This window comes from Zingiber officinale, chromosome 2A (assembly GCF_018446385.1).
Source record: "Zingiber officinale cultivar Zhangliang chromosome 2A, Zo_v1.1, whole genome shotgun sequence".
NCBI classification, from domain to species: Eukaryota; Viridiplantae; Streptophyta; class Magnoliopsida; order Zingiberales; family Zingiberaceae; genus Zingiber; species Zingiber officinale.
This window is the reverse complement of record NC_055988.1, coordinates 136,972,906-136,988,094: the sequence shown is the minus strand read 5'-3', so window position 1 is coordinate 136,988,094 and position 15,189 is coordinate 136,972,906. Positions and strand designations below refer to the sequence as shown.

General features: G+C 36.3%; 1 protein-coding gene across 1 annotated transcript; it reads left to right on the top strand.

Moving 5' to 3' along the window:
- Positions 1 to 11,476: 11,476 nt before the first annotated feature.
- LOC122044027 (zinc finger BED domain-containing protein RICESLEEPER 2-like) lies at positions 11,477 to 12,453 on the top strand. Its single transcript, XM_042604575.1, has 2 exons — positions 11,477 to 12,389; positions 12,437 to 12,453. The coding sequence occupies exons 1-2, from the start codon at positions 11,477 to 11,479 to the stop codon at positions 12,451 to 12,453; spliced, it is 930 nt and encodes a 309-aa protein (XP_042460509.1).
- Positions 12,454 to 15,189: the final 2,736 nt, after the last annotated feature.

The window sequence follows — 15,189 nt, the reverse complement described above, 5'->3', positions numbered from 1 at the left end:
AGCCCAGACCCAGAGATCCAGATGGAGTTTTGTCCAGATATTCGTATTCTTTGAAAGGGTGAATATTCGCCAAGGTGGAGATTGTTGACGAGTGGCTCATATTTAGATGAAGGTTAATATGAGGGATGTCATGGAAGAAAAATCTATTAAGATTTTTTGCAATAAAATTCTGTTAAGATTTTATATAACAGAATTTTGTTATGTTTTTCATAACAAATTATGTTACGTTTTTACTGAGTCTGGGGTTTAGCAGTATTTATAGGGATCATTGTAGACCCATTGTATAACAACAAAACACAAGAATCATTAGACGTGATTCTCTTGTGTAGAGAGAATTCTAATAAAGCTTCGTCCTTTTTGTGGAGTAGGCACGTCGCCGAATCACGGTAACTCTTCTTCTTTCTCTTCTTCTTCTTCTTCCACGTGTTTGCTCCTTTTGTGCGTCTTTGTCTTGTTGCTCCGTGCGATCTCTTTTCTCTCTTCCTCTTCTTCTGCGATTTAGAGGTTGAGAGGTGTTGCCCCTCTCTTTGCGCAACACTACCTCTGTTTGGCAAAAATCTCCCCGAGAGCAAAAACTTGCATCTACTCCGCCAAAACCTCACCTCCACAAACCTCCAACCAGAGCGAAAACCTCCATCTCCGCCCAAAACCTAGCCTCGACGAAAACCTCCATCTCTGCTAAAATCTCCCCTCCATCAAAACCTTCATCTCCGCGAAAAACCTCCCCTCGATGAAAAACCTATCTCCCATTAAAACTTCCCCTCCGGCAAAACTCCACCAAAAACCCATGCGGCTCGGACCCAGCTTCCTCCGCCACACCTCCACACCGCTTACGACCTAGCCTTCGCCACTCTTCCGCGACTTGAAGTGTTCAGGACAGCCAACGTTGTTGGAAACAGCTCTAGTCACATTTTTCCCATCAAGCACCGACTATAAATAAGTCCTTTTATCCAATTATTGCTATTAAAATTATTGTTAAATCTATCCTGCTCTAATGATATTGATTGGCTTGATTTTTATGAAATTCAGTTAGTTGATATGTATTTTGTTTTCTAATATCAATTGTTACAATTTTTTGATTGTAGAATCTTGTAATTATCTTGATTAATTACTTTGATCATATGGCTACATACAATTAATCATATTGCTACATATAGTTTTGATAAATTATTTGGCTTTTTTGTTATTATTTCATACTTATGTTTGTGTTAATATTTTGTTATATTATTTACAACTATTGTGAAAGTGTTAGTTCATTGTTAGTTGATTAGTTGTAACAAGAATGGACAAAGAATTAATGTCAAAGGATAAGCTATCACGTGAATATGAGTTTGGAGTAAAGTTTATCTTGCAATTTGCAATGAAAAACATTAATGATCTGAACGCAATAACTTACCCATGTGAAAAATATGGGAATCTAAAGAAGATAAATGTACAAATTATAAGGGCATATATGTATTACAATGATATAGATTTAACATATCATACATGGATATAATACAGTGAAAGATCTACGATAGAGAATTTAAAGAATGATAGTGATAAAGTAGGGCCAAATGAATAAAAATATGTTGCTGAGGAACCAATAGATATGGTACATGTTGCATATGATAGTTATGGTGAGAATCTAACCTAATTCAATAAGCTACTTAAAGATGCCGAGAAACCTTTATATCCCAGATGCACTAAATTACAAGGTTATCTGTAGTTGTGAAATTATTCAACTTGAAGGTTAAATATAGTTGTAGTGATAAAAATTTCACTAACATACTCAGTTTGTTAGGAGAAATGCTACCAGATGATAATGAATTACCTTTATCTTTGCATGATGCAAAGAAAATCTTATGTGCATTAGGGATGGATTATGTAAAAATTCATGATTGCCCTAATGATTGAATCTTATACCGGAAGGATTATGAGGATTTTACCAATTTCCCTATTTGCAGGATGTCAAGGTGGAAGTTGGGCAAAAAAAATACTATAAATGAAGGAATTTCTGTAAAGGTTTTGTGGTACTTCCCCCCTATTCCAAGATTTCAAAAAATGTTTCCGAATAAAGAGATATCTAAAGAGTTGACTTTGACATACTGATAAAAGACTTTGTGATGAATACTTACATCATCCAGTTGATGCATCATCTTGGAAATTAGTTGATCGCAAGTGGTTAGATTTTGCTACCGAGACAAGAAATCTTAGATTGACTATATCAACTGACGGGATGAATCCCCATGGTTTGATGAGTTCTGCATATAATTGTTTGCTAGTTTTAATGATCACTTATACTATTCCTCCATGATTATGTATGAAGTGAAAGTTTATGATGCTTACATTGTTGATTTCTGATCCTAAACAGTCAGGAAATGATATTGATATTTACTTAGCACCTCTAATTGATGACTTAATATGATGCATATCGACAAGAAACTTTCTTGCTTAGAGCTATCTTTTTATGGACGATCAATGAGTTTCATGTATATGAGAACATGTCAGGATATATTGTGAAAGGATTGTAACGACCACCCTTCTTACTATACTATACTACTCTCTAAGGTGACCGTTACTTAACTACTAACTCTACTTAACCGGTATGATCGAAACCACGAAGAGTCTCTACCGAAAAATTTCGACAGAATCTCCCCTGTACCGGTGACCATAAACCGAGATACAAACATAGTATACGTCAGCCACAGGCGGCTGGAATATTTATCAAACACCCACACAGTTAAATAAGTATCAAACACACAAATATCTACTTACTAAACCGAACTCATCCTACATACAACCTAGAACAAGAATAAACTTGAATAACACGAAGTGTGAAGTACAGTCTCAAATGTTTACAATAACTAAAATGCGGAAACTAAAAAATAAGGAAAGAAGACTAAAGGAACTCCTTTCTAGTCCCAAGACTTCCATAGTCCTGGCATCACACATCATCTGCGCCACCTTATCGCCTTCCTTTATCTGCAGTAAGAGGAAATGCAATCTATAAGCAAAATGCTTAGTAAGCGCTATCTAACTCACAAAATCTCGATATGCATGTGAATATACTGAAAACTAAAACTGAATTCTCAAAGGAAAAACTACTCATGCTCATCTACTAGTAAAAGAAACAAACATACTGAAATGCTAAACATGTAAAGCTACTCATTCTCTTCTAATAACAGAGAACAGTAAACTAATCTAAATAACATCTAGCATAAAAGAAAACTCAACTTGCTGATTTTTAAACAAAGTGAAACTTAATTCATTTGTTCTGAACTTATTCTTTTATCTCACTTGTTTAAAACTTATCCTTTAATACTTTTACACTTATGTGAAACTTATTTTTCATGTTCAAAACTTATACGTATAATACTTCAAAATAATAATCAACTTTCTTCTTGGGCCTGACAACTGTACTTGCTATGCATGCATCCCTAACTAGACCCGAGATAGTTGGTCCCGAATCTAGTAGGGTTTACTAGGTTATCTAAACCTAGGGACGACTATGGGAGCCCAGCCCAAGGACAACTGAGAGTCATGCATACTAGGTTATCTAAACCTAGGGACGATTATGGGAGCCCAACCCAAGGACAACTGAGAGTCCAGTACAGTGCCACTGATAAAAGTAAAATACTTGTTATCTTTTAATACTTCTAATATATAATGCCTAGACATTTTCTTTAGCACCTTGTGTGCCAAAATCCCTAAAGTCTTGACTTCGGGATCTACTTAAAGCCTTGGCCTTTTTCTTTCTTTTCTTTATCTGTCTTATACTTGTTAATACTTCTAAAAGAATTTAATAGAACTCTTATTCTTCCACTAGAATACATGGTTGTTCATGCTTGTTAAAATAGCAAATGAAAACTAGAAAATCTGCATATCATACCAGCTTAAACTAAATCTAAAACTTGTTAGAACTAAAACCTTAAATCTTGCTACAACAGAATTAAAAGGAACCATTAAATCCTCTTAATATAGACAAGTCATTTAGCTCAAGCAAAAGAAATGCCATCTACTAAAATAATGCTGTACAGATAATCCGAAGCAAGGAAAACAAAGCACACTAGCTACTCTTAAACTTCTAGTCGTTCTATTGCTGTACAGGAAATCCAAAGCTAGAAAAACAAAGCACACTAGCTATACAGAAAATCCGAATCGTAAGAGTAAGTCTGACTTCTTCAAGTATGCTACAACAATCGTAAATCAAAGGAAAATATATTTGAAATCTTTAAGCATGCTAAAATGAAAGTTGTTCAGATTTGTTAAAATGCAAAGGAAACCCAAAACTGCAACGTGAACTGACATAGCTGTTCCTACTCATTGGAGCTACATAAACTTGAAATCTGCATGCATAAGAACTAATAAGGAAGGATCTATATCAAAACTAAACAACGGAAATGCTAACAACACAAAACCACTCTACTGCATGCTCGTTTAAAAGCATATTCCTACACATGGCAGCAAAGAAGAGGACAGCCAAAACTAAGTTCCTACATGTATATATGTATGCTATTTCTGCTCATCCACATCTAAAAGTAAAAGGGAAACAAAATTAGAAATCTATTCATGTGCATCTCAAAGCAAGGAAAGAACAGAAAAATCTGCTCGTGCAGATTCATAACATATGAAGGTCTAAACAGCAGGAAAATAGCTACTCGTGCACTGAAAAAAAAAATAATATGAAGACTGCACAGCATAACTGGCAGTAAGCTCCTCTAATCATGCCCCTTTTTGTGGCACAATTCAAATTTAAACTTGCTGTTAACACCAAATTCTGAAATCTAGGGATTCCATTAACACAAATTCACATCTTAAACTTTTATAAGTAACCAAGATTCTCTACAACCTAAAATCCGAAACAAGGAAGAAACCTAATCGAAGCATGAAACCGAATAGTTCATCTATTCTGTACACATGTTCCGAAACAAGGAGTATCTAAATCCCTAGCAACATAAATTCGATTCAAAACTCAGCTCAAAACTCAATTTGAGATATAGGAACGTGCTGTGGATGGTAAGAAGTGAAATCAAATTCCGAAACCTCAAGGAAAACACTGAACCGACCCGGAACTACTCTTACCGCAGGTGAGTAGCAACTTACCTTGGGTTTCTTGGACTTACAGCCGAGAGAGAGAGATCTAGGGTTTCGTGTGAGCTCGAACCTCCAATCCCCCTTCGTGTCTTCAAGCTTTCCTTGATGAACACCTTATGCCAACGCCGGAGAAGAAGAAAGAAACCCTAATCTTGCTTCGATTTCGCTCGGGCAGAATCGCCGCGCACTCATGAGGGAGACGAGAGGAAACTAGGTCACGGTGACATCAAGCCCTAATTTTTCTCTTTATAACTCTAATCTTCCTATTAACCTCTTTAAGTAAGTTTGTTACCCTTTCCTAAATAGAACCGGCAGCTGGATCAGCTGGTCAGCCGCTCCGCTTGAAACCTGGGTTGAGCCGGAGATCGTCGGGTCGAGCCTCGGCTCGGCCATTTTCTAGAACCTTTTTATTAAAAGCTCCTAACTACTACTTAAATATATTTCGTTCCATAATTGATTAACAAAACATTTGCAGAACAGTTGGTTAGCTGCGTTTTGACCGAGTCAAAGGTTGCTGGTTCGAGCCTCGGCTTGGACATTTTTTTTTCGAAACTTCTTTCGTCTAGTAAAAATACCAAACGACCTCCAAAAATTGCATAAAAATACTCTAAAAATTTCTAAAAATCTCTAGAATTTTTATATAGCATTTTTAAATATTTTTGAACTATTTTTGGGGCTTAAAATGAGGAAATTTGGGTTGTTACAAGGATATCATGCATGTCATATTTGTGGTGAAGAAACCTATTGAACAAGGTTGAAGCATAGTAAGAAAATATCATATACATGTCATAAAAGGTTTCTACCTATAACTCATCCTTATCGAAGGCAAAGGAAGACATTTAATGGGAACCAAGAGTTTAACCTTGCACCAAAATCATTAAGTGGCGATGAAGTTTTAGAAAGAGTTGAAAGAATTAATTCTCATTAGGGAAAAATGAATGGGAAGATTCAATCGAAGAAGGATGATGTAAAATCATGTTGGAAAAAGAAATCAATATTCTTTGAGCTCCGTATTGGAAACATCTATACATTTGACATATTCTTGGTGTGATGCACATTGAAAAGAATGTCTGTGAAAGTCTCATCGGTACGTTACTTGACTTTCTAGGAAAAATAAAGGATGGAGTAACAGCAAGATTAGACTTTTTGGAAATGAATGTGAGGGTAGATTTGACACTAAGGATGTGGGAGAAGAGAATATTTTTACCAGCAGCCTTTATACACTTAGTAAGGATGAGAAAAGAAAGATTTTGAATTCTTTATTTAGAATACAACTTCCATCATGTTACTCATCCAATGTTAAAAACCTCATGTTGCTGAAGGACTTGAAACTTGTTGGCATTAAGTCACACAATTACCAAACTTTAATGCAACAATTACTTCCAGTAGTCATCTATGGTGTCTTACCCAAACATGTCAGAGACACTATCATTCGTTTGTGTTTCTTCTTCAATGTGTTATGATATAAAGTGATAGATGTTTCAACATTGGATGATATGCAAAGAGAGATTGTGATGATATTGTGTTTACTTGAAAAGTATTTTCCACTTCATTTTTTGATATAATGATTCATATAACTATTCATCTTATGTGAGAGGTGAAATTGTGTGGACTGGTTTGGTATAGATACATGTACCTGTTGGTGCAATCGAAATTCAAGGTTTTAATATTCGACAAATATATTTAATGGAGTTTGATTAAGGGAAGTCCTAGTCACGGCTAAACAAAGAGAAGTCTACGGAGTGATTAATCCTAATTGCAGCTAGGGGTGTTCATTATTCGGATCAATCCACTCACCCGCCCGATCCAAATAATATTCGGATTATTTGGATCGGTTTAATGAAATTTGGATCGGTTTAATGGATTGACCCGAATATTAATTGGGTTAATGATTCGGTTTTGGATATAGGATCTCATCCAATAAACCCGCCCGAAACCCGAATGCTAAATTTATTAGGGTTTGTGTTTTGAGACTTTGAGTCACTCTTTGTTTGTTCGGGCTGTTCGACAGCCGCCCTGTCTCTCGCTTCTCACTTGCTCAGTTCGCTTCTCACTGAGAAGTTCTCAGTTCTCACAGCCACACATGTCATAGCTTCAACCTTCACCCATCTCTTTCTCTCTCGAGTCTCGCCTCTCAAACTCGAACTCTGTTGACATCGTCTCCCTCATTCCCTCACTCTCTCTGTCTCTCAGGCTACTCACTCCTCTTTCTCTCTCAGAATATTGGGCCTCAGCGAGTTCGTGTTGCATCGAGGTCGAGGAGGTCTAAATCGGTAGGCGGTAGCTTCTCATCTTGCTCTGTTTTGTAGATGATAACTGACCTCCAGATCTGAGAATTTATTTAATTTTTTTAGATGTCTCAAACTGATGACAAACTAGCAAGTAATGAAAGGGTAGTCCAGAATCTCCAGATGCTGGTGGATTTAGAAGATGAAAAAGAAGCAATCTGTAACGACCCAATTTTTCCAATTTCAAGTTCTAAAAGTCCATAAAAATATTTGGAAATACTTTTAAAATATTCTAGAGATTTTTAGGAATTTTTAGAGTATTTTTACGTAATTTTTGGAGGTCGTTTAGTAGGGTTATAAAAAGAAAGAAGTTTTAAAGAAAAATGTTGAAGGTGAGATTTGAACCCACGATCTCGGGTTGGACTGACCCAAGAAAAACCGGCCCCAACCAGCTGAGCTAAACAGTTTTGTTAACCTTATATGGTGAGAACTAAGTTTATAGCATAGTTAATGATTAGGGAATAAATTGGGAAAAAGTGCGCAGCTGAGGGATTGAAGCCGAGACCCTGGACTCGGTTAAAACCCAGCCAACCAACCGAGCTGCGCTCGATTTGTTAATTAAATATGGGAACAAATTAATTTAAGGTATAGTTCGATTTAAACCCTAGTATAAGAAAAGGAATTTAGGTTTCTTTTCGGAAAATCAACATTTTCTCTCAAAATCTTCTCCTTCTCTTCTCTGGTGCGCGACGGCGCCGACTCACGGGCGGAAACAAAGGAGGACCTAGGGCTTGATCTCCGGCGCCGGCGAAGGGCTTTTTCCGGCCGGTCATCACACCGCCGAGCTCCTCTCGACGAGGAACACACGAAGGCGCACGAAGAGGAACCGGAAGACTTGAGTTGACCGAAACCCTAGGGCTTTTCTTCTTCCTTTTCGGTTGTAAGTCCAAGAACAGCGAGGTGAGTTGCTACTCACCTGCAGTAGGAGTAGTTCCGCGATTTCGTTTTTCTTCTTTGCTTTGCTTTCGGATTCTTGTTTCCTTCTTTGATTCCGGAGCTCCGAGGTTTATTCCTTGATTCCTTTCTTTGTTCCCGAAGTTTTGCCTTCTGTTGAAGTTGCTGCCGAGAATCTCAAAGAAAGGAGATAGTTTTGTTTGCTTAGCATGTGGTTTGTTTTTCTTGAGTTGCTGCCGTGAGAAATTCTTGAATTGGATGAAAGGTTTCGATCTTGATGTTCTCATGGTTTCCTTGAAGTGGAATTTGTGTTCACAGAATCGGAACATAGGGTACAGAATTGAGTTGCTAGGAATATAACTTATATTTAGCATACCATTTTTGGATTCCATGTTCCATGTTACTGCTGTGAGCAGGATTGAGTTGCTAGTCTTCATCTATAGTAGCATGATTAAATAATCAGAAGCTTGAAGGGATTTAGGTTCTTTGTTACTATGTTGAGCAGAATTGATACATATATATGTATAGTATTTGAGTTTAGGCTTTCTTTGCCGTAATATGTGCTGTGAAAGGGACACGAATTGTATCTTTTGAGCTTACTGTTTAATTCAGGTTTGTAGGGGGAAAGTGATAATGATGAAGCAATATGGTCCTACCCAATGTCTTTTATGAGTGCAAGAGGGCCCTTGCAAGCATGACACTGATAGTAGATGCCGGTGATGTGATACTAAATAAAGGATTGTTGTTATCAGATATGTGTTCAGAAGTTCTAAAGTAGATGGCTCAAAGTACGTGCTAGGAATTAGTGAAATTATCTCCATTAGTTAAGAGGGATAGAGAAATGAGTGGGGGTGTCGACTGTAGCTAGAGCTGTAGTTTTCGAGCCTACTCTTTAATAGAGATGAAGACAGTGTAACTGGCATTGGATGGCTAACTAGTGGTCTATCATTTAACATTGGATCTGATCGAACCATGTGAGAGATGATTATAGGATGAGATTGTTTTTATAAGTATGCAGATTTTATAAGTGTGCAGATTTTATTAAGCTTAGTATAGTGCAGATTTTATAAGTATAAAGTGCAGATTTTGTAAGCTTATAGAATGCAGATTGTTGTTAAGTGTGCAGATTTTAGTAAGCTTAATATGCAGAATTTTATTAGCATAGTGGGCAGATTTTTGGTTTAAGCCTTTCAAAGTTAGAATTTGCTTAAACATTTCAGTTCCTTTTAAAGAAGTATTCTTTTAGAAATATTAGAAATGAATAAGAAAGATAAAGAAAAGAAAGAAAAAGGCCAAGGCCTTAAGTAGATCCCAAAGTCAAGATTTTAGGGATTTTTGGCACACAAGGTGTCTATTAAAATGCCAAGGCATTTAAAGAAGAAGTAATTAAGATAAAAAGTATTTTACTTTTAAAGGGCATGTACCGGACACAAGGTCTAAGGGATGGGCTCCAAGTTGCCCCTAGGCACAAGGCCTAGAAGTATCTTAGTAGTTTCGGGATTAGCTACCTCGATTCTTATTAAGAATGCGCGCTAAGTGGTACAATGCCGGGCCCAAAAGAAGTTTATTATTATTTTGAAGTATTAAAGTATAAGTTTTGAAACAAATGAAACAAGCTTCAAATATGTTTAGAATTAGAAAGTTTAGTTTCTTGTTATTTGAAGCATGCAGTAGTAGTTTATTTGTTTCTTGCTATTAGATTATTCAGCATGTTTAGTTTTATTTGCTTTCAGCATGCTGTTATAGTTTTATTCTTATGAGCATGTTTAGCTTTACATGTTTAGTAGTTTTACATGTTTAGTAGTTTTACATGTTCAGTAGTTTTACATGTTTAGTATCTTTACATGTTTAGTAGTTTTACATGTTTAGTATGCTTCTTTTATTAGTTTATGAGCATGATAAACTATACATGTTTAGTATTTCAGTTAGCATGATTTCCTTTGCTATATATGAGCATGAGTAGTTTTATATGTTAGCATTCAGTTTTAGCATGTTTTTATTTATATACATGCATATCGGGTTTTTGTGAGTAGATAGCGCTCACTAAGCTTTATGCTTATAGACTGCACTTCCTCCTACTGCAGATAAAGGAAAAAGCTAAGGTATGAAAGGAAGGCGACAAGGTGGTGGTGATGAAGGTGTGTGATGGCTGGACTATGGAGAGATCAAGAGTTTGCTATGGAGTTGTTAAAACTTACCTGATTAGAGTTTCCTTTTCTTTTCTCCTTAATGCTATGATGAAGTTGAGATTGTAATTGAGTCTATTCCGCACTTTGTTATGTTTTATTGTTGGAGTGTTATCTGTTTACTATTGCTAGAGTAGTTTCATTCTTCTTATTGAGTTATTATACTGCGTGGTTGGGTGATTATATGTTCCAGCCGCCTGTGGCTGAGTATATTATGTTTGTATTATGGGAAATGGTCACCGGTACAGGGGAGACTTTGCTGAAATTTTTCGGTAGGGTTTTCCTAGAGATTTTTAATAAACCGGTTAAGTAGAGTAATAGATAAGTAACGGTCACTCTTAGAGAGTAGTAGTAGTAGTAAGAAGTGTGGTCGTTACACAATCAAGCCTATAAAACGAAGAGTAACTCGCAAAAGGTCAAAGGTTTGGGATCACTTTGATTCTTTTACAAATGAAAAAGGTGAGAACAAAAGCACTTGTAGATATTGTGGAAAAGAGTATTTTTCATCAACTAGAATACATGGGACTAGTGCTTTATTAGGTCATTTGAAAGTATGTGCATCATATCCTCAGAACAAGCCCTCTAATCAAACTCAATTGGCTTTTCAAACTGGAGATGTTAATGAGAACAAGACTAATTTAATTGCTTGGAAATTTGATCAACAAGCAATTAGGAAGGCTTTATGTCACATGATAATTGTTGATGAACTTGCTTTTAAGTTTGTAGAGAGACAGGGTTTAAGCATTTTATTAATGTTTGTCAACCATCATTTCAAATTCCATCTAGAATCACTGTGACTAGGGATTGTTATCAGTTATATTTAGAGGAAAAGAAAAAAAAGTAAGGACTCAAATTTAAGAAAATGTTGGTAGAATCTGTTTTACTACCGACACTTGGACTTCTTTACAAAAGGTTAATTATATGTGTGTCACTGCTCATTTTGTTGATAATGATTGGAGGTTGCAAAAGAGAGTGTTAAGTTTTTCTCCGGTGTTAAGTCATAGAGGAAATGATATTGGAAAAGCTTTGGAAATGTGTTTGCTTGAGTGGGGTATTGATAATGTGTTTACAATTACAGTTGACAATGCTAGTTCAAATGATGTAGCGATCACATACTTGAAAGAAAAATTTGCTAATTGGGAAAAATGTATTTTGGGAGGAAAATGGACACATGTTCGTTGTGTTGCACATATTATGAATTTAATTGTTCAAAATGGGTTGAACCACATTGGGGAATCTGTTGAACGTGTTAGGGTTGCAGTTAAATATGTTAGGCAGTCCCCAGCAAGAATTAAAAGTTTTAAAAGTTTTGCTGAAATTGAGAAATGCTGTAGCACTAAGAATTTGGTGCTTGATGTCCCTACAAGGTGGAATTCGACCTATTTAATGTTGGAAACAGCCCAAGCATATGAAAGAGCTTTTAGTAGATTTGATGCTGAGAATTTACATTTTAGGGAAGATCTTGAAAATACCGGGGTGCCTAGAATAGCGGATTGGAAGAATGTTAGGAGGTTGATTGGTTTTCTTGAACATTTTTATGATCTTACTTTGAAAGTTTCAGGGACAAAGAATGTGACTGCTCATTCTTTTTTGGATGACATAGCTTGTATTGTTGTTGTATTGAAAAAATGTCTCAATGAAGCAGATGATGTTGGCCTTAAAGACATGACAAAGTTTATGAAATCAAAGTTTGACAAATATTATGGAGTGATTGAAAAAATGAACATGTTAGTTGTTGTTGCTTCTGTGCTTGATCCTAGGAATAAGTTTGAATATCTAGAAGTTTTGTTTACTGATGTGTATGGAAAGGTGGATGGATCATCAATCGTTCAAATTGTCAAAGAATCAATGAATGATTTGTATGATGAATATATGAGAATTCATGCTCTACATAATACAACTCATTCATCTACTTATGATCATTCTTCGTCTTCATCATCACTGGGTAAAAGGGTTTCACCAGTAGATATTGAACCTGCAAAAATTTTGAAGGAAAAGTTCAGAAATGAAATGAAAAGGAGAAAAATTTTTATGGCTCTCGTGGTCGTGGGCCTCGTGGCTGCTTTTGGAGACTTTGAATATGAACTTTAATACCTTTACATTGAAATTTGGATTCTCAAAACTTCTATAATATTATGTTATGTAGTAGAATTTGGATGTTCTCATTTAGATTTGGTTATGATCATTGATCAGTGCTATCTGTTTGTCATATTTTTCTTGTGGTGCTGTAATTGGTGTATAATCTTTTATTTTGTCTCACTAAGACAAAGGCTACTGCAACTGCAACATACATCATCATCATCATTATTTTTTTAACACGATCAACTCATCAAAGTGAGTAAGTGGTATGATATGGTCTACTTTCCTGACTTAGATTTTGGTCCTTTCACCTTGCCTTTCCGACAGGAGAAACCTTCTAAGTGCAGGTGCTTTTCTTCTTTTGTTGCTTGGCTTGGCTCTTTCTGATTGTCAGACATCAAAGCATTTGACAATTGTGTGAATGAAGGTGGAGTTCTCGGTGACCACTCTCTGTTCTTCCGAAGCAGTTTCTTTTAGCTTATTCATTGTGTTATTGTGGTGGGTCCTTACTCCATAGTATCTGAAGCATCACACTGAATATTCTTGCTATAAAAATATTGTATGCATTTCTGATTTATGGTTGTTTGCAGGCTCAGATCGGATAAAATATCCAAAGCTGCCCTAAAGGCTAAAGCTACATCTTCCCCAAGTGTTGCTGAACTAGAGGAGTGATGTATCCAAGGAAATTCGTCTAGGTGAAGTGGCTGAATGGCTCGATGATTGTGGCCATCTTGGGCTAAAATCAATTTCCAATCCACCTTAAGAGAAAAGTGTTTACCTTAGGCAAACTGAATCAAGCTCAACTGACGTCGATCAAACTCAGCACTACTTGTATAATTGTATTCATTTGGCTATCATTGCCAAATTAAGGTCAAATACAACTTAATATAATTATCAGATTTAATTTGTTTGAACATAAAAGAAGCACTTGGTTATATTGCTAATCATTATCATCCTAGTTCTTTTAAGGACATGTTTTTTTTCCTAATATATTATCATCAAATTTTCTGTTACCTAGTATGGGTTGGCAGGTTGCTGCCTTGCTGGGAGCACATTCATGGTTGATAGTTTTATTAATGTAGGTTAGAATATAATTCTGGTTTTCGTATTAAAATTTCAAGAGCAACTGCAATACTGCATGCCTTGATCCTCCACTCCACTGCACCATCGAGACTTTCCCCATAGGTTCTCGCTGAGCTAAACTCTACCAGTCAACCTCATAAAATTTGGGTTAAATGGTACCTGAACCGAATAACCCGAATTAATTTCGGATGATTCGGTTTGGTTGACAATTAATTCGGTTTGGTTCTTGGTTGGATTTAAAAATTTATAATAACCGAATAACCCGAACCAAATAAACCAAATAAACCAAATAACCCGAACCGACCCGAATGAACACCCCTAATTGCAGCTAGGAAAGGAAAATCTTGGCATATTGTGGAAGTCAGGTAGAAAAATTCTGTAAATCTGGTAGACCCAATATCGAATCCCTAATGGGCTGATTCAATGCTGAGTCTTGGTAAGTGAAGCCAGGTATAGAAAACCCTAGAGGGAGATAACTCTAGGTTCTGGTGAGTGAAACCAGATGGAGAAAATTCTAGGGGAAGATAATCTTAGGTAATGGGAAGTCTTGGAGGAGTGAACTCTAAGAAAAGTTGATTGGATAGTTTTCGATCGACTGCGTGCAGTCATCCGAACAAACGGATTTGGATAAATCTAAGTTTAGTTTTACCATAGTATTTTACATTACTATTATTACTATTGGCTAATTTAGTATTATAGGAAAAGTCTTAGTAGATCAGATGATTAGATACTGAGCAGAGAAAGTCCAAATAGGTCTGGAGGATCAAATATTTGGTAGATAAGTTAAGGTAAGAAATTGGAGTGGAGTGATGGGGAGGTCGTGTCCCAAGAAGGGATAAACCCTAGGTCGTTGATTCAATTGAAGAAACCAAGAGGTTTCCAGGTTGAGATTAAGACAAGTCTTACCATCTTTTCTTGCTCATGCATCATTATACTACTGTGCTAACTTTGTGTTATAGGAATATTATTTTTATACTGCCAAACTAACTCTATTTTGTAGAAACCAGAAGGATTGGTCGACTGAACCTAGGGATTGGTCGACCGAACTAGGATGACATAACACAGAGTTTAGATCGAGTAGAATAGATTTGGCAGGAAGGCGGATCAATCAACCAAACCTATGGATCTGTCGACTAAACCAGATATGCAAAGCACAGTGATTGATTTGATCTCGACAAAAGTTGGACACTGTAGGGATCGGTCGACTGATCAATTAATGCTCTTAATTACGTAAAGATCGGATCTCGATGAAAAAGGAAAGTTGAATGATCAATCGATCGATAGGGTGATCAGTCGACCGAAAGTATTAGTAGACCGAACCATTTTTCGGTCGACTGAAGATGTCTTATAATTGGACCTTAAGATCAATGTTGATAATAACTTCTTCTGTACAATCCTCTGCTCATGCTTCTACTGTTCTACGCTTTATCTTCACAAGCAAGTTGCTCCATCAAGACGTGTCAATAGAGCTTCATCTTCTACCTATTGTCGGTATAATTTTTAGTTAAGCTTGCATTGTTTTGCTTTTTAAAAGATAATAGTGTGGTACTATCTTCTCATTTGTACGAATTATGTTTTTCAAA